The sequence below is a fragment of the Pleurodeles waltl genome, chromosome 12 (assembly GCF_031143425.1).
Source record: "Pleurodeles waltl isolate 20211129_DDA chromosome 12, aPleWal1.hap1.20221129, whole genome shotgun sequence".
In the NCBI taxonomy this organism is placed as follows: Eukaryota; Metazoa; Chordata; class Amphibia; order Caudata; family Salamandridae; genus Pleurodeles; species Pleurodeles waltl.
The window spans coordinates 47,302,539-47,322,398 of record NC_090451.1 but is presented as its reverse complement, the minus strand read 5'-3'; the positions used below and the strand labels follow the sequence as shown (position 1 = coordinate 47,322,398).

The following is a 19,860-nucleotide window of genomic DNA, read 5'->3' as shown; positions in this document are numbered from 1 at the left end:
TTTAAAAAATGTTCATCATGAGTCTAACACTGCACATCCAGACGTAAAGTTATTTTTTTGTGGGTCTTTCCATGTAGGACTTAAGTCAACTGAGTGGCGTATGTAGGTAAGCGGGAAGTACTAATTTTGATTATAGTCTGTCAGTACTTATGGTGCAATTGTAAAGCATTGGCGAAGCAAATTCCAGCGAGCGACATGGAGCAGTTGACTGTCTGTGTGGAGTCCAGGCACCAATGAGATGCATGGATACAGGGGATGAGACAGCGGCAGGACAGCGCTGGTGGGCTTCCTCAAGGAGATACAGAGAGGGTGCGTGGGACTGGATGAAGCAAGAGTGGCAGGTCCACGAAGCAAGACTGCGATGAAAAGGAGGCCTGGGAGTGATGGCGGGAAGAGTGTATTGGGGCAAGAAGCTACCCAAAGTGTACAGAGTTGAGGCGGGGCAATAAAACTGACCCCATTTACTGTAATGCAAGCATTCAATAGGAGAGGAAAAGACAATCGCATGAGAGCTGACAGATGTGAGGGGCGCTACCTGAAGCCAATGGCTGCAACAAACAGGACACAATAAACCACAGGATGAAGTGGGACAACAAAAGAGACACTCTGTAAGAATAAGAGTTTTATTGGAAACAATTGTACTATATTAAGCACTTGGATATACAGCTTACTACCCCTAGAAGGGGCGCTGATTTGCACGCCTATATAAGTAGCAAGCTACACTGTGTAGGGTGTGAGGTTGGAAGGCTGTTGACTTTGTTTGGATCCTACGTGAAAAGGGTTTCCATGTCGGGCGTGATGCCCTCCCGAAGTGCAGTGCTTGTGTTATGGGTCTGTCGACAACAAACAGACCTAACAAGTCAATGAGGAAAAAAGTTCCGAACGTATAGATTTTACTGCACAGGCTTTATAAATGCTTTGGTGCCAATGCTCTTACAGGCATCGGAGAGCTTCCAAATGGAGCCAATGAAAGCTCTCCTGAGGGCCTTGGCTCCTGTCTTTCAGACTATTTAACAACAAGCTGTGGACCCCCCTGATAAAGGGAACTAGATATCTTCCTTGTTTTGCTGAACTGTCCTGGCCAGCTTAGGCCACACAGGAGGAGCCCGAATGCACACATTTTTGATGGGTCCCGGCGCTATGGGCCACTGGGACTTGGCGCACGATAGAACGGAGAGAGATAAAGGGAGAACATGAACAGAGTAGGCAAACCTAAGTTAATAAAGTAAATGCAAAAAAGGAACTATAATGAGAAGAATATCTTATTTATCTTGCAGAGACCTTCTAAACAACGTAAAAAACAGAAATGTAAACGTGGGGTATGAGATAAACCTTCCCAAAGAATTCAGGGAAGGCCTAAGCTCATGTCAACATTGCATTTTACACGTCACCTTCATCGAAGTAGTGCAAGCCGAGCTGCTGTACTTTAATCCGATTTAACAGAACTGCGTCACATCCTGCACAGAGGCCTGAAGCGGTTAAAAGTAGCCAGCGTGGCATCAGCTGACCCAGTCACGCCTGCCAGCAGCATCCCCACAGGCCTCCTAAGCTGGGTTGCAAAGAAGTGCTTGCACGTTTGACAGTCTACACAAAACCTCAAAAAGAAGCAGCAGCTAGAAAAAACTGCTTCCTCCTTCTGAATGACAGGCCTCCCAGGAGGTTGAAGTTCCGCCAATGGGCACTCGTCTTTTCCGAAATGGCTGACCGCAGACCCGGAGCAAAAACGACGTTTATTCGACGCAGTTCCTTCTGAAGTCCTCTCATGGCCAAGCGTCCAGCCGTGAACCATGCCACAATGGAGTGAGTTTGTACCTCAGTCAAATTAGGACAAATTCATCAGTGTTTGGTAACTATAACTACAAATCAATATGCAGACTGCTTAAAACTTTTATGTAGAGCAAATATTGTTTCTAAATACAGCCCACCGTACAAGCCAGGCCACATGGCACTTTATAAAATTTTCTAATTACCTGCGTGCTGAGGAGGAAGATGAAACTTGGAAAATGATGTTAAAAAATGCCACGAGTGTCCATAGCCATTGCACAATAAAATTGATGAATCCTGGCAGGTGTCACCTAGGAGGGAGGACAGTAGGACAATGTCAGGGGCAGGTCAGGGTCTGGGCCACAGGGGTAGTGGACAGGTCCACCAGGGACACCCCATCCGCTAGCTGAAAGGTCAGATGAATAGAGGTCCCGCTCACCAGTAGGTTTGGCCACCAGACACCTGGATTCTTCAGAACGTTCTCAAGTAAAAATCTGCTCCATGGCACTGCCTGAAATAAAGAAACAGGTCTCGTGCAGGACAGGCAGACAGGATTATGTTTTTGTTGCCGGAGAGCTTTACTTTAGTATTCCGAAAGAAAGACCTCCCCAAGGTTTCTCCCACCATGAGAATGGCTGTCAAAAGGTTCTAGCCTGTCACCCTCAGTGCCTGAAACCAGCATTGCCAGTGGGATGTACAGCGCTGTACACAGTGTCTGGTAGAAAGCAAATACGCCTAGTTAGCCACCAACACTCTAGTCTTGTGGGAGTTGGCTTAGAAGATCTGCTTGTAGCTTCCTCTCAACCAGCAGCACAGAGCCCACTACGTGAGCCGAGATGGCTTTCATTTCCTCAATTTCTTGTAAGCCCCAAACTACGATGTGTGCCCGGTTTTGAGGCATCACCCACTATCCATGGCCCGTCTTCTTCTCAGAAACATGGTGGGCAAAGAGCAAACGTCAAACCAGACGGCCAAAACACACTACCATGACAAATTCTCGCACTCCACCAAAAAGTGGTTTATGGGCGACCAAGAGCCCCCTCTGTACACGGGACACATAAATCCTAAAAACACAGGTAACGCATTCTAAAGTAAGCTGGAGGGAATGAATAACTTGTACTTGTGTCGATGCAGTACTTCATTAGTAGAGATTTTTACTGTTTCGTAGAGCTGTAAAAAAAATAAAAAAGAGAGAAGCACCAAAAGCGAATTTAATGTTAACATTGCATTGCTTAGGGGCGCATGATGTCCTGTAGACACGGAACAAGCTGCGACGTCTGTAACAGACGTCAGAGGCGAGCACTTAACTTGCCGAGTTACCATTTCCAAGAGCCAATTGATTGCATACGAGCTCCACAGCCCTGGGGGTGCTGGATGAAGGGGTGAAACGAGAGCCTCCGCACCCCCAGACTTGGAGAACAATGGATTATAATAAACCAATCCGAACAGTTTCCTCGTGCAGCTCTCTTTCATGTGCAGTTCATCATACTTAAGGAGGGCACAGAGAAACATGCCTTACAGCCCACAGCACAGCGTGCTTCATGATGCTAGTGCCATGGCAACAATCTTATTAAGCAGCAAAATAACAAATCAATAAGTAATCATTTTACCCTAGTAAGATACAAACACATTTCAAACTAAGATTTAGTATTGTTTTTTAAATGATGTTTCCATCCAGGGAGAAGGAGGGGTTGAAGAAAGCCTTCTGGCGGGACTATGCCCTCGTCCGAACATCATTAAACGTAGAAATACATTGGCCAGAGTAAAGAGTCTCTGGGAACGATTACTTTTAGCTCATTTCATCTGGCCACTCTAAGATCCCAGCTGTGCTTTCAGCCTGGGCCGATATGACGAAGCATCTGTTTTCATCTGCCCCTGCAATGAGACATCCCTGCAAACTTTAGGACATTTTGGGTTTTTGTTTCTGTAAATGTTATGAACTTCAAGAAGTTTTTAAAACCAGTTCTTAAGCTCTATTGATTCCACCATAGACAAGCATTTACAATGCAACGGGTCTTGCGTTTGCTCATGTTAGAGCTGATCGCGTTGTAAACTCCTAACCCAACTTTTCACCTATCGGGCAAAAGTGCATTTATGTACATAACCCGAAAAAGTGAAATTAACTATGTAAAGCGCTCGACTTCTGCCAAGTGAAATCGCGCTTGTAAATTAGAGAAAAAGTAGTCCACGAGACGGACAGAAAACAGCGAGCCTCGCATGTTTTCTGTACTTCGTCGCTGCGCTCGAGGAGGGCTAGCCACCGGAAAAGGCGTGCCTTCGGCTAATGAAAGCAAGCAGATTTTATTAGGCAAGCCCACGAACCAATGAAAAACACTGACGTGAAGTTGACAGGGCTCCGAGCCCTTTTCTAAATACTAAAGTGTCTCGCTGCGATACGCATGCGCATGCAACGCAGGCTCGACCCTAAAAAATAGCTTTGTATTTTCTGTGCATGCTTCCGAGTTTACTTAGTTTATTACATAGGTCATATTTTTAAAATCTGTATTACGTAAATCAAATTCTTTGATGGTCTGACTGGTGGCGTCACGAAAAGTGATGGGGGTGGGCTACAAAGTACAAGGAAGGGTCCCCACTCCTGACTCCGGAGCTCTCAGTCCAGGCATTGCTTAATTTGTGCTTGTTGTTTCCGGTGCTGAGCACCAGCACTTATTTTTCAGGGCCGGGGCTTATTCTTCTGCCTCAAGCATTTGCTGCAACTAAAAGACACACATGGGAAAGACGGAGGAAGAGAAAAACGAAAAAGCGACACTAAGGGAGAATGCAGAAAGCTGCAGGAGTGAGATGAAGGGGCAGGGAGTGGCTTATATGGATTGAATAGGCCCAAAATGGCTATAGGACTACACCGCCTCAGTATTCTGTGTTCGCACATTTAATTGTATCAGCCCGTGTTTAAGAGGGAGGGCTTTGGGCACCGGCACCTTTTTATTTACAAATTAAGCACTGAGTCCAGGGAGCTGTGCTGAGGGATCCCCCTTGAGCTCAGCATCCCCGCACTGTGTGTGCCTTTGTTACACCACTGCTGTTTACCTCTGGTCATCTAATACAGTAAGTGCACCCCAGAGTACTGATGTTTATGTACGCAAAGCTTTCATGATTGTTTTTAATCGAATAAAGCCTTTTGATTGGCTGACTGATTAAAATAATGTTCCCAAACTAAAAATTGTTACACTTGAGATCCACAATTCATTGTGTTGTTAGCCGGGGATGTCTGCTCTTAGATGGCGTTTTTATATAACTTTTTGACAGGGGGGACTTCAATGTACCTTTGTAGGTTTTGTTGAATTATGGTCAGTTACACCGCCCTGCTGTATGCTGTTGTAGGCTACTTGAATTGTGGGCAGTTACACCGCCCTGCTGTATGCTGGGGTAGGCTACTTGAATTGTGGGCAGTTACACCACCCTGCTGTATGCTGTGGTAAGCTACGTTGAATTATGGGCAGTTAAACTGCCCTGCTGTATGCTGTTCTACGCTATGTTGAATTATGGGCAGTTACACTGCCCTGCTGTCTGCTGTTGTACGCTATGTTGAATTACGGGCAGTTACACCGCCTTCTGGACGCGGTTGTATGCTGTGTTTAATTATGGTCAGTTACACCGCCCTGCCACTCACTATGTTGAATTATGGTCAGTTACACAGCACTGCTGTATGCTGTTGTAGGCTATGTTGAATTATGGGCAGTTACACCACCCTGCCGCTATGTTAAATTATGGATATTTAAACCGCCCTGCTGTATGCTGTTGTAGGCTACGTTGAATTATGGGCTGTTATACCGCCCTGCTGTATGCTGTTATAGGCTGTTGTATGCTATGTTGAATTATGGGCAGTTACACCACCCTGCTGTATGCTGTTGTAGGTTTGGTTGAATTATGGGCAGTTACACCGCCCTGCTGTATGCTATGTGGAATTATGGTCAGTTACACAGCCCTGCTGTATGCTGTTGTATGCTACGTTGATTTATGGGCAGTTACACCACCCTGCTGATATGCTGTTGCACGCTATGTTGAATTATGGGCAGTTACACCGCCCTGCTGATATGCTGTTGTACCCTATGTTGAATTATGGTCAGTTACACCGCCCTGCTGTATGATGTTGCACGCTATGTTGAATTATGGGCAGTTACACCGCCCTGCTGTATGATGTTGCACGCTATGTTGAATTATGGGCAGTTACACCGCCCTGCTGTATGCTGTTGCACGTTAACGCAACATCTTCCCCAGTGAGTTACTCGTCTTGTCCTAGCTTTGAGGTGTTTGCAGATCTGCGGAGGAGGTACATGAACCCACGGAGCTGCCGTACCATTAACTGGCACACTAGACTAGCTGAACGCTTACCCCTGGCCTCCCCTCCTGGGTGACTAACACACTTCACCCTCTCCTCATACACAAACATACTTTTTTTTTTATCATCAACCTCTTCAACAAGAGTTTTCACAACCTCAATGATTTTAGAGAGGTGATGCCGCTGGTCTAAATATTGCTCCGGTACCACTGCCATGGGCAGGAATGTGGGGAAGAGAGAGAGTAGTTGTGTGCAACAAAAAAAGTGAGTACTTTTTCTGTGGGTTTCAGTGGCATTTTCAGCAAATCAACCTGGTAGTTTCTTATGTCATAAGGACGCCTTCGAAGCACTTTTTAAGTCTTTAAAAGATAGTTGCCTCTCACGAGTCCCCTAAAGGTGTTTGAGACTGTGCTACTACAACAGGAGCGGTGACCAAACCCATAATCAGAGAGAAAGAGGCCATGTCGTGGATGTTCCATAATTCAGGGTAAATACGGTATTTACATAAACTATAGATCTGAGCCCTTGGGAAGTCTACAAAATGAGCTCCGTAGCTATCATTTCCTGTTCACTTAATGCTTGGGCTCCAGCCATGAAAATCCATTTTAATAATTAAAACCTACCGTATTCCTTTTACTTAGCATTCGCACCCATGAAAAATAAACAAAATGCAAGGTGTGATGAGCGGTACACAGCCAGTGGGGCACTGCAATGTGCGGCCAGCCAACCAAGCCACAGAAAAAGTTGCTTTTAAAACAGGAATAAAAAAATTAATCTTCAGCATAAAAACCCATCTAACGCAAGTTAAGTATTTTTCTAGCTTTAACTACAGACGACCAGATTCTATACTAGCCTATCCAACTTGTTGCTTTCAACAAGCATTCTCATATTTGTTGAAAAAAAAGTATGTATTTTAAGGCATTCTCAAATGTGAAATAAAAAGACTTGATTCTTCTAGGAAAGAATGAAAATCTCCTAAACAAATACCATCCTACTCTTGTTTTAAGGTATTGTATGTGAGGAAAGTACCATCTTGCCTGGCATGTTACCCCCATTTTTCACTGTATATATGTTGTTTTAGTTGTATGTGTCACTGGGACCCTGGTAACCCATGGCCCAAGTGCTCATAAGTGTGCCTGAATGTGTTACCTGTGTAGTGACTAACTGTCTCACTGAGGCTCTGCTAATCAGAACCTCAGTGGTTATGCTCTCTCATTTCTTTCCAAATTGTCACTAACAGGCTAGTGACCATTTTTACCAATTTACATTGGCTTACTGGAACACCCTTATAATTCCCTAGTATATGGTACTGAGGTACCCAGGGTATTGGGGTTCCAGGAGATCCCTATGGGCTGCAGCATTTCTTTTGCCACCCATAGGGAGCTCTGACAAATCTTACACAGGCCTGCCACTGCAGCCTGAGTGAAATAACGTCCACGTTATTTCACAGCCATTTTACACTGCACTTAAGTAACTTATAAGTCACCTATATGTCTAACCTTTACCTGGTAAAGGTTAGGTGCAAAGTTACTTAGTGTGAGGGCACCCTGGCACTAGCCAAGGTGCCCCCACATTGTTCAGAGCCAATTCCCTGAACTTTGTGAGTGCGGGGACACCATTACACGCGTGCACTACATATAGGTCACTACCTATATGTAGCTTCACAATGGTAACTCCGAATATGGCCATGTAACATGTCTATGATCATGGAATAGCCCCCTCTATGCCATCCTGGCATAGTTGGCACAATCCCATGATCCCAGTGGTCTGTAGCACAGACCCTGGTACTGCCAAACTGCCCTTCCTGGGGTTTCACTGCAGCTGCTGCTGCCAACCCCTCAGACAGGCAGCTGCCCTCCTGGGGTCCAGCCAGGCCTGGCCCAGGATGGCAGAACAAAGAACTTCCTCTGAGAGAGGGTGTGACACCCTCTCCCTTTGGAAAATGGTGTGAAGGCAGGGGAGGAGTAGCCTCCCCCAGCCTCTGGAAATGCTTTGTTGGGCACAGATGTGCCCAATTCTGCATAAGCCAGTCTACACCGGTTCAGGGACCCCTTAGCCCCTGCTCTGGCGCGAAACTGGACAAAGGAAAGGGGAGTGACCACTCCCCTGACCTGCACCTCCCCTGGGAGGTGTCCAGAGCTCCTCCATTGTGCTCCAGACCTCTGCCATCTTGGAAACAGAGGTGCTGCTGGCACACTGGACTGCTTTGAGTGGCCAGTGCCACCAGGTGACGTCAGAGACTCCTTGTGATAGGCTCCTTCAGGTGTTGCTAGCCTATCCTCTCTCCTAGGTAGCCAAACCCTCTTTTCTGGCTATTTAGGGTCTCTGTCTCTGGGGAAACTTCAGATAACGAATGCAAGAGCTCATCCGAGTTCCTCTGCATCTCCCTCTTCACCTTCTGATAAGGAAACGACTGCTGACCGCGCTGGAAGCCTGCAAACCTGCAACATAGTAGCAAAGACGACTACTGCAACTCTGTAACGCTGATCCTGCCGCCTTCTCGACTGTTTTCCTGCTTGTGCATGCTGTGGGGGTAGTCTGCCTCCTCTCTGCACCAGAAGCTCCGAAGAAATCTCCCGTGGGTCGACGGAATCTTCCCCCTGCAACCGCAGGCACCAAAAAGCTGCATTACCGGTCCCTTGGGTCTCCTCTCAGCACGACGAGCGAGGTCCCTCGAATCCAGCGACTCTGTCCAAGTGGCCCCCACAGTCCAGTGACTCTTCAGCCCAAGTTTGGTGGAGGTAAGTCCTTGCCTCACCTCGCTGGGCTGCATTGCTGGGAACCGCGACTTTGCAGCTACTCCGGCCCCTGTGCACTTCCGGCGGAAATCCTTTGTGCACAGCCAAGCCTGGGTCCACGGCACTCTAACCTGCATTGCACGACTTTCTAAGTTGGTCTCCGGCGACGTGGGACTCCTTTGTGCAACTTCGGCGAGCACCGTTTCACGCATCCTCGTAGTGCCTGTTTCTGGCACTTCCCTGGGTGCTACCTGCTTCAGTGAGGGCTCTTTGTATTGCTCGACGTCCCCCCTCTCTTCAGGTCCAATTTGCGACCTCCTGGTCCCTCCTGGGCCCCAGCAGCATCCAAAAACGCCAAACGCACGATTTGCAGCTAGCAAGGCTTGTTGGCGTTCTTTCCGCGGGAAAACACTTCTGCACGACTCTCCACGGCGAGAAGGATCCGTCCACCAAAGGGGAAGTCTCTAGCCCTTTTCGTTCCTGCAGAAACCTCAGCTTCTTCTGTCCAGTCGAAGCTTCTTTGCACCCGCAGCTGGCATTTCCTGGGCATCTGCCCATCTCCGACTTGCTTGTGACTTTTGGACTTGGTCCCCTTGTTCCACAGGTACCCTAGATTGGAAATCCACAGTTGTTGCATTGCTGGTTTGTGTCTTTCCTGCATTATTCCTCTAACACGACTACTTTGTCCTTAGGGGAACTTTAGTGCACTTTGCACTCACTTTTCAGGGTCTTGGGGAGGGTTATTTTTCTAACTCTCACTATTTTCTAATAGTCCCAGCGACCCTCTACAAGGTCACATAGGTTTGGGGTCCATTCGTGGTTCGCATTCCACTTTTGGAGTATATGGTTTGTGTTGCCCCTATCCCTATGTTTCCCCATTGCATCCTATTGTAACTATACATTGTTTGCACTGTTTTCTAAGACTATACTGCATATTTTTGCTATTGTGTATATATATCTTGTGTATATTTCCTATCCTCTCACTGAGGGTACACTCTAAGATACTTTGGCATATTGTCATAAAAATAAAGTACCTTTATTTTTAGTATAACTGTGTATTGTGTTTTCTTATGATATTGTGCATATGACACTAAGTGGTACTGTAGTAGCTTCACACGTCTCCTAGTTCAGCCTAAGCTGCTCTGCTAAGCTACCATTATCTATCAGCCTAAGCTGCTAGACACCCTATACACTAATAAGGGATAACTGGGCCTGGTGCAAGGTGCAAGTACCCCTTGGTACTCACTGCAAGCCAGTCCAGCCTCCTACAGAGGACTTTGCAGGCTTTCATCTGTGACTAATGAGACACCGTGGTAGTCCTCGACTGATGACCTCTTACAAATTGTAGTCTTTATTTCTAAATCCAAAATCACCATCAGGAAATTGGTAATCGAAAGTCTAAACGTTTCAAAGGGGGCTCAAAATATACAACCCAACAAAAGACTACCATATGTGTAACAATTTTACTGAAGGCACCCCTTTTGGGGGCTACAGAGGCAAGTAGAAGGAAATGTTGACTGCAAAATGTCCTCCTGTGAAACAGACATACAACCTAAAAGAGGCAGGTGAAAAAAGAATATCTCTGAGACTGAGCTCAACAATCTAAACGATAAATTAAAGAAAAAAAAAGATTCATCAAAAGCTTTTTGACAAGACCACATCGGGACTACATTTCAACAAGTCCTGAGATAGAAGTTAGAGGTTTGGTAGCCTCTGGGGAGGATACTGTTCACTGTGCCCTTACATCACTGACCTAAGTTTGTGTCTTTTTAAATAAGGTGGGCAGGCTACAAAAGTGACAACTAAATTCTTTTCACACTATGTTTAACATTACGCTACGGTTTCAACTTTACTGTGGGCCTCCCAAACTCAGTGACGGGTCTTCAGAACAAGAATCCTGTTGAATCCCTAGGTTACACATTAACCCTTTGAATGCTTAAAGTATAGCCCAGGTTGTCAGGAGGCAGCTGGAAGAAAGAACAGGAGCCCTTCACCTATCCAGCTGCCCAAGGTAAGAGCTCTAATGAGACTAGCACCAGTCAGAGAGGCAATGTATACTGCACAGGTAAGCCAAGTAATAGAAGACTGTTAATTGAGGGTGGCTTTGTGAAGCTACTTTGTGAAATTCTTAATTTCCACCGTACACTTCCACAGCACTGAATTGTTAGAATACAACAAGGATTTGTGAAAATCTCAAGACCACAGGATGGCCACTTTTAATCCATTCTTGTACTGACCACGAGTACTGCATAAGTATGCGCACTAGAATCACAAGGCCTACGCACATTCAGTGAATGATCTTGTGGGCTGCACCAGAGGATTTGCAGGCCATGCACAAAAAGGTGTGAAGCCAGGACAATCTTTGTGCTGCGAGAAGGATTTTGCATTAGCAGAGGGTCTGTTGATAGCAAGAAGGGGAGCAGGGAGACAAGTAAAGGTCACCTGGGGGGTTGGTTGGGGGGGGGGGGGCGGGGGCAGGCAGTGTAGCCCTAAGAGAGGGTCTGCTGATAACAAGAAGGGGAACAGAGGAGACAAGCCGGGGTCACCTTAGAGGAAGGGATCGTGGGACTCCTAGCAGGGGGTCTGTTGATAGCAAGAAGGGACAAGTAAAGGTCACCTGAGGGGGGGCAGGCAGTGTAGCCCTAAGAGAGGGTCTGCTGATAAGAAGGGGCGGAGGGGAGACAAGCAGAGGTAACCTGACAGAAGGGTGCCAAGGGAGGCGTAGCTAAGGGTCTGGTACCAGCAGGGAGGGAAATCCTGGGGAAACAAGCAGAGGGCACCTTCGTCAGAGCAAGGAGGGAACCTGGAAGAAGGCCTGCAGTCTGTAGAAAGAGGGGCCAGGGAAACTCAACAGATGGACTGCTGAGAGCAGAGAGGGACTCAGGAGTGTCTTGCCAGTTGTTCCGCAGAAAGGGAGGGGTCAATGAAGTCTAGAAGACATCTCCTGAGAGCAGGGTGCAAGCCAGGAAAGACTATCAAAAGGTTAGACAGCCTCAAGCAAACCAGAAGAGACTTAGCAAAAGTCTGTTGAGAGCAGGAAGAAAGCCAGAAGAGAAAGACCTGAGCGTGTTTTCAGAGGAGGAAGGGAGACCTATGATGACCTAGAAGAGAGTCTATTAGATTGGGTGGGAGATAGGAGACACACAGCAGGAACTTTAGGCCTGAAGATAAAATGCTTCTTGAAGGCTTCTGGACACATTCATCAAACCACTTGCGGGTGAGCATTTTTAGAACTATTACAAGTGCATTAATGGATCTACATGATGCCAAAGGATCAATTTACCTCCAAGACTGGTCCTGCGCCCAGAATGGTCCTCTCTACTCCACTAGCGTAGCCCTTCTGGCTGAGCGCCGTGAGGCAATGGATCAAAAAGTTGGTGCTCTGCGTCTTGCCGGAGCCACTCTCACCAGAGATGACAATGCACTGGTTGATGTGCTTCTTCAGCATGGTGTGGTACGCCACATCGGCGATGGCAAAGATGTGTGGCTCCAACTTCCCGAGCTGGTGGTTGTCATACAGCTTGACATACTTAGGGTTGTAGATGGGCAGAAACTTGAAGGGATTGATGGCTATGAGAATGCTGCCAGCGTAGGTGTAAATTTTATGTTTTTCAAAGCGTGTCTTAAGGTTTTCCAAAATGCTAGTCTCTGAGAGCTCAGGGAGGTTGCACAAATCATCATAGTCCTCCTGGCGCCGGGGAAGGAAGCCCCTTTCAACCAACTGACGAGCTTCCTTTTCCTTCGACACCTGCCCTGTGTAGACATATTTGATGGAGCCGTCTAAGTTTCTCTCCTGCAGCAGGAAGTAATAGCCGTCAGTCTGCGGGTGCTGCTCCTGGGCCCGGCGAGGCCACAGCAGGACCCTCTGCACCGGAGAGTCGTTAGCATCCAGCACCCACTCCTCGCCCCCAGACTCCTTCACCTCAGCCAGGAGGTAGCATCTGGTCAAGTCCAGATTCAAGCGTTCGATCACGTCCTTGATCACTTCTGAGGCAGTGGACTCCTTGGAGGCAACGACGATACAACAACCATGGCTTTCGGACGAGAGCTGGGGGTAAATATAAAGATGATAGCGTGCCTTCCCTTCGGATCCCCTGTCGCCGGCATCTTTTAAACTCATCCTGAACCAGGCCCCGGCTCAGCATAACGTACAGGGTTAGCGGACCACAGTCAGCACCTGAAAAGAGAAAGAAGACTTTCATTGACTAGGCAATGTAGACGCTGCACATGCGCGGACTCTCAAACATAGCTGAATGATGATAGCGCTCACTGCCAAGGATAAAATGCAGGACAATGACGAATATCAGAGCACAAAAAACATAATTACTTCTACCTGCTGAGAATTTGAGCTCTGATCCCAATCAATAGCTCTCTTTACATGAACATCAGGAAAATGCATTTATTCATTGGATGCCCTAACTCAACAAGCTAGATATGAGGCTCTAGGGAGCATGGTTTCCAAGAGGTTTCCAGGAATTTATATTTTGTACATTGAGGGATGAAATGCAGGCAAGGACGAGTGATAGTAACTGCTGTAAGATACAGCACACTCACCTGAAGTCATCCGCAAAATAGCACAAACTCATGTCCACATTTACAGCAACTTAAGGAAATCTCATCTGTGTTTTTTTAACTTAATCAGCAGAGACCTAGGCCTGGCAGTCATGACAAAGCATAAAGAGTCACTTAGAAGAAGGCTTACTTTTTTGTTTGTTTCCCGTTTTTGTAAAATAATACCAACATTGAAAACGTGCTGTTTCCTATTTGCATTAAAATAATATTAAAACGGAATACGGAGATCCTTAACAGCAATAAACTGGTGTAGGGATGGCTGATCGCTCAGTGTCAGGAAAACACCATGTGTCCAGTTTGGGGTTTTAATTTTTTCACATCACGGAGAAACGTGAACCTGGCGGGTTCAACTGAAGTAAAATGAATAAATAAAGACTACAGGTCCCACAATAGACTATTTTATCAAATATAGGCGTAGAAATAGATACCTACTGCCCTCCCAGAGTTTTGCGAGAAGACAACCATACACCAAGTACCCCGCTCATCAGAAACATGAAGCCCAATTTTACCACAAGTGATAGTCAACATTTCTTGCCTTACTTAAAGGGGACAAAAGTATTTTCTTGAAATGTTGGAGTTGCCACCCAACCCTCCGCCCCATTCTTCGTGCTATTTTCCAAGTACCTCGGGAGGAGGAGTATGACCCTTAAAGATCTTTCTAGAGTCCATTTGGTCAGAAGCCTTTGTTTATCGCTACGGAGGGCAGAGCGGGCCGCTCTTGGTTTTCAGGATTACCACTGGTTGTAGTTATACTACCAACTTGTGAGTATAGATTGTTCTCTAACTGGCGAGTGTACATCGGATCGCTGTCACCATTAATATGTGGAATAACGATCTAAAACACACCTTGCTACAAAATCAATGAAATATAGTTTTTTTAAATAAATAGCTGTGGGTGCTACAATATGAAAACGCATTTTTTGACCACAGTCAACCATTTTCCCTTCCACTGGAGTGTATGCAAGTCAGCGGGTGATCTTTAGCTGCGGGAGCTTCGGGGGTTCCAAACTCGGTGCAGGTTCTTCCATGAGGACCAAAGCTGTAGCGCAGAGAAATCAAGATGTGCCTTTTCATTTACAAGTGTGGGTGAACCAAACTACAAAGTGATGAGTGTGGCATTCTGCTGTAAATGGCCGCAAGCTGAGCACATCAGGGTCCAGCTACCCACAGTATTCTGGACACAGGGCCGAAGGTCATGCAACACAGGGGTTGGCTGTCTGTGGTTGGTTAACAGCAGGGCCTGGTCAGAGGCCAACCCCTGCTGCAAATGGCCTTTGGAGGGGGTTGGAAATTAAATACATCATTAAAAAAAACCTCCACAATATTCCAAAAAAGAACTACAGTTAAAAACTAAGTAATGGTTGTGGCTCACACTTGCTACCTGCTATGCTGAAAGAACAAATTTACCAATCCTACCAAAATAGGGAAAAGCGAGCCAGCGGGAGAAGAACATGGCAGACAGCATGAGTTACAACATGCTTTGGGGTTCTCATTAACAACTGACGAATATATATATATAGCTAGATGGGTAGCTATAGATATAGTGTAACCAGTTCTTTTGCTATGTGATTAAGGAAAACCAAGCACAACTATTCGACGGCTGCCTCCAGCACCTTCTCAGCTACTGATCATCTCCTGGACATCACCTTTCACAGTGAGACCTGCAACCTCGCTCCTGCCGTCCAATAAATCAACTGTATGATAAGCACCAGCAGGCCACTTCCTATTAATTAGAAAGTTAATTCCTCCTCGTAATGTGCCTCGAAAGACATGCCGGAGTGATGTGGCTTCAGAGAGAACCCATCTACAGGCTACAGAAGAAGGGCCTCCAAAGACAGGGATCCCCCAGAGTGAAAGGCCCTCAAGAGACAGAAAGAAGCTCTTCAGCTGGAGGGTAACTGAGCTAGCAAAGTGAGACACAGGGAGAAAGGGGTGTCTTAGAGACAGAGAGAGAGAGAGACAGAGAGAGAGAGAGAGAGACAGAGACAGAGACAGAGAGAGAGAGAGAGAGAGAGACCCTCCAGACACAAAAAGTCTCCTTGCTGATAGGGATCCTCCAGAGACTTGAGGGGGTGGGGGGCGGATGGAGGTGCGTCAGACAGAGCGAGTTGGCCCTCCAGAAAAAGAGACAGAGTTGGGGTTTGCATTCCCAGTCTCTCAAACATCTGCTGGCACCAGAAGTGGCTTGAGAGGCCTTGATGACAGGACTTCTCCCCAAAACTGACATGAATCACCCAGACCCACACGGCTCGAGGAAGGAGTATAAGAAATTAAAACAAGCATTTGCATTGTAATGGGTCTCACGTTTGCTCGAGTTACAACTATTAGCGTTGTAAGTTCCTAATTGGATTTTTCTTGCCACATACATTGAAAATAAAAAGTAAAACAGTTGATATAAGCGAGCCGATTCAAAGCACCATGGCGCCATGAGCGTGAAGGAGAGCCACAAATGGAGAAAGAAGTTCGCTGGTAGGCGAACATGCAATTATCCATGTAACAGGGTCGATGGCAAAGGCGGTGACAAAACTGCCCCAAAGAGCGACAAACGTAAAGCATTTACCAGTGATAACAAAGGATTTTGGAAAAGAAGCCCGTGAACGAGTGATAGTGATGGACGTGCATGGGGGTGCGTGGGTGTGGTTAAAGGCCCACTGATAGATTACAACACGTCTGCGCGCTTGCACACGCAACCTAAAATTTTTTTTTTTTTAAAGCAGGCATGTGTGGGGACAACAATGCACAAGTCGGGGGGGGGGGGGGTCTTTGGAGGGAGGTGTACCAAAACGGAAGCAGCATATGCTGTTGCAAGAAGTTCTGACAAAGGAAAAAGCAGTTCCTTGAAGTTCTAAAAGGATATGAGTTATCTATTCAAGGTGACAGTAAAGAGGCTATGCTCCAGAGGAGGGACAAACACAAGAAGAGGAGGGAAAGCTATTGAATAAGAAACATGAAAAGGGGAGTTGACAAGCAAGCCAACAAAGCCATGCAATGTGCAGGCTCTAAACTCATTGTAAGTTTTCAGTACCGTCCACAAGAGCTCTTTCACAGTCAGCAGAAAGCGGTCTGTAGTCAACAGCTAAAAAGTGGGACTGATACACAGATAGAAACGTAAGGTAAGCGAAAGAGAAAGAGAGACAGGGTAAAAGAGCGAGTTTACAAAATAAAGAACTGGTAGTGGAAGGACAGAGGAAACAAAGAAGCAAGTTAAAAGGGAAGGGAGAGAGGAGCACAGGAGGGACACGAGGAAAGGCAATTTAAAAAATAAAACAAACGCATGCATGTGTGTGCTCTTCCCCTGCCCCTGTGATGCTCTCTCTGTTGTGGGCTTCTCCCCACAGACACGAATGTTGCTTTGTCTTTTGTGCCTCCAACACACCCCGCCCTCGTCGCTTTCCATCATCCGCTGACCCCACATCCGCTATTTAAAAAAAAAAAAAATTGCATGTCCATGCAGCAAACTGCTGCTGTTCCATCACAAAAGCTTTTTCGCACACTTAGATTTTTTTTTTTTTTTTAATTAACCACTTTAAGTTGCCCCCACCATCTTAAATCAGTCAATAAAAAATAAAAGAAAATGTCACCCTTGTCATTCTGTAGGCGCTCGCGTCAGTCTTTCTTTTATTTGGCCGAAAGCATTGCTTTTTATGGATGCTGTTCGGAATCGACCAAAAGCTTCAGCGAAGCCAGTAGGTCCCAAAGGAGAAACCTATTGGCAGTCAATGCTTGTTTTCCATGCCATGTAAACGCGGCCACTCTTGCAAATGTGCAAGACTTACCTAGTTCTGAAGGGAAAAAGTCTCAAAGTTCTCAGACGAAAAACTACGATCAACCTCAATTCATCCCGAATTGTGACTTGTGCAAGTCTCACGAAGAAAATTCCTGAGTCACAGAGCTTGGGGTCAAAGCAGAAATTCCTGGTCCAAGAAGGGCTCCGAATACTTGTGCAAGGTTTCCCCAAACAAGGGCCCTTTGTACAACAGCAGGAACCCAGTACCAGACGTAACATCTACACCACGCAGGGGAAAGGGCTGGAGAGGGGATGGACTCTTGGGTCATGGGTAGAGTTCAGCCTCGGTTTCCACTGTTAGAAGTGTTTCTGGTTGAGACAGAGGGTGGGCTGTTTCTCCTAGGTAGGCTGTGACCCCATGCATTTCCCTCGTGGACCTGTACACGTCACATCTGGGGAAGCAGGCTGCTCAACAGGGCAGAAATTTAGTATTTTCAGACACACCCTGCTTGCTCTGGTCACCATCCTTCCTATCAGCATTCCGAAACTTTCTGAACCCCAACCCATGAGTTTTTAGCACTGTTTCGCCCCATCCTTCTGCCCTGCGAGGCTGTTATATTAACGGTATAAAAAGTCATCAAGAGAAATGTCTATGGTCGCACTCCTCTGACACCAATGCACTTTCTTTTGGCGGGAAAAGGGCAGGGTTTATGGGATTTAATGCTAACATTTTAGTGGACTAAATCATTCGCCACCATGTGCCCGAAGAAAGGAATTCTGGAGCGATCCACTGTTAACATAGTTGCCACCAGGGTGTATTTAACCAGCATAACCTAGAGGGTGTAGGCGACGATGAAGTTCAGTTTTTTGGGGTAGGGGGTGGGTGATGGCTGAACCAGGAGAATTATTTGACTTCAAAAGCGATATCACAAGCCAAAGCATTAACATATGTAAACCAGGCAACAAATGTGGTGTAAACATATGATAAACACTTTAGAATGAAAAAATATATATTTTCAGATATTTCTCAGTGTTCAATTACATATGCAGGATTACGTCACTGAATTGAGTTACAGTTATTGAATGAAATGTTTTTTTTAAAGTGATATATTCAAGAATACGCTCTGTCCTCATGGCGTTGTCAGGTTACCCTAAATGTGCCAGGGTACCATATTCTCTATTTATAGAAACTAAATTGTTATTAACTGTGAAGTATATTTTATATTGACCATATAAACGTGAAGTTTTTATACAGTGCAGCCCATTCACTGAATTACTTCAATGTCCTCTCAAACTGGATAGTTAAGGGAAATGATACTCAGTGAAGTAAGGTGACGAACCGTGGATCACACAATTTGGTGAAGTGGGGAAGCCGAAACCTGAGTCCAGAATTGCATGTTGTACAATTCAGATGCTGGAGGGTCACATTCTCCTCTGATCTGTTTAACATCAGAAGTCAGCGCCCTCTGCTCAGTTTTTCAATTATAGTAATTCAAGACGTGTTAGTATATGGAGTTCAATAAATACATTTATTGTACCTCATGTAAAACTGCCCCCTGCGTCCCCCACGATCTAAAATCTGCGGGCATGTACCCCACCAGCCCCCATGGTTCTTCTGTCCATGCTTCTGGTATACACTCTCTTCTTGAAACACAAACCTTGAACACCAAACCCAGGAATAAATAACTTTACAATGAATTGAGAGCTGTCTGCACGCATCCCACATCCCTTCTAGAACAGGGGAACAAGCAAGTGGCCGTTTTTCCATCACTTGGTGCCAGCCTCAGAGGAGTACTTGGAAGGCCCAGCACCATCGCCAATGTGTAATGTCTGGGGGTTCACGGCAGGCGGCTGGTACACTCTTCAGGCCAATCCCGTGCTTAGGCCAGCTGTGCTTTGAACCGGGCGGTATAACGTGTCATAAACAGATAATCTAACATGGCCTAAAAGGATCTGACCCCAACCTATTCTAATATGGACTGACCTGACCCAAGCAAACACCACTCAACACAGCTCAACCAGACCCAACCTAATCCAACCAGACCAAACTTAAACCAACATTACCAGTCCTAACCTAACCCAACACAATCAGACAAAATCAAATCTAATCTAACGTAACAAGACCTAACGTGACACAACCAGACAAACTATTCTTACCCCATAAAACCAACCCTAACCTAACCCTACCTCTTCCAATATAACTGAACGTTACATAACATACTTCAATCACTCTAGCACAGGCTAGCTTAACCCAGCTCCTTACATCGCCTGAAAATGAACATCTTCTGCCTAAAAGGACTGGGAGAAATCTAACATCTGGCGACATGTTGCAGATCAGTGGCTCTCCTGTACACGCAGGCCTCTCTTAGGTATCAGGTGTGCCACTAAGGATTGATACTTGTACAAGCAAAGCCCTGCCAAACCCCCACCCCCTCCCACCACTCCCCTTCTGTAGGGCTCGGAAACTTCATCAATCCTGTGGGTCTGGGATTCTCTTCCAGTAGGACATTGTACTTGGAAGTCCCCATTCTGTAAATTGCCGTCCAGAGGTTCAAGTTTCAGAAAGCCAAAAATGGTCTGTATTTTAGATAACTGAATTTTCATTTTGTAAATAAAGCTTCTTAAAGAGGTCCAATTTTCACACTCAAGTAAGAAAGAAGCCTGCACACACTGCCCGTCGAGCCGGTTGTGCCGGGTATTCGAGACATGATATATTACAGCCTGAGGAAATAGGATGTTTTTTTTTTTTTTAGATTTGC

At 46.1% G+C, this 19,860-nt stretch overlaps 1 protein-coding gene across 8 annotated transcripts in view; it reads right to left on the bottom strand.

The window, feature by feature from the left end:
- MYO9B (myosin IXB) overlaps positions 1 to 19,860 on the bottom strand; it is a 337,738-nt gene that overhangs the window by 250,446 nt on the left and 67,432 nt on the right. For all 8 annotated transcript variants that reach the window (XM_069215688.1, XM_069215684.1, XM_069215681.1 and 5 more), the window contains exon 2: positions 12,086 to 12,979. In XM_069215688.1, coding sequence (XP_069071789.1) covers positions 12,086 to 12,922 — 837 coding nt within the window. In that variant the 5' untranslated portion in view covers positions 12,923 to 12,979. The remainder of the gene's footprint in view (positions 1 to 12,085; positions 12,980 to 19,860) is intronic.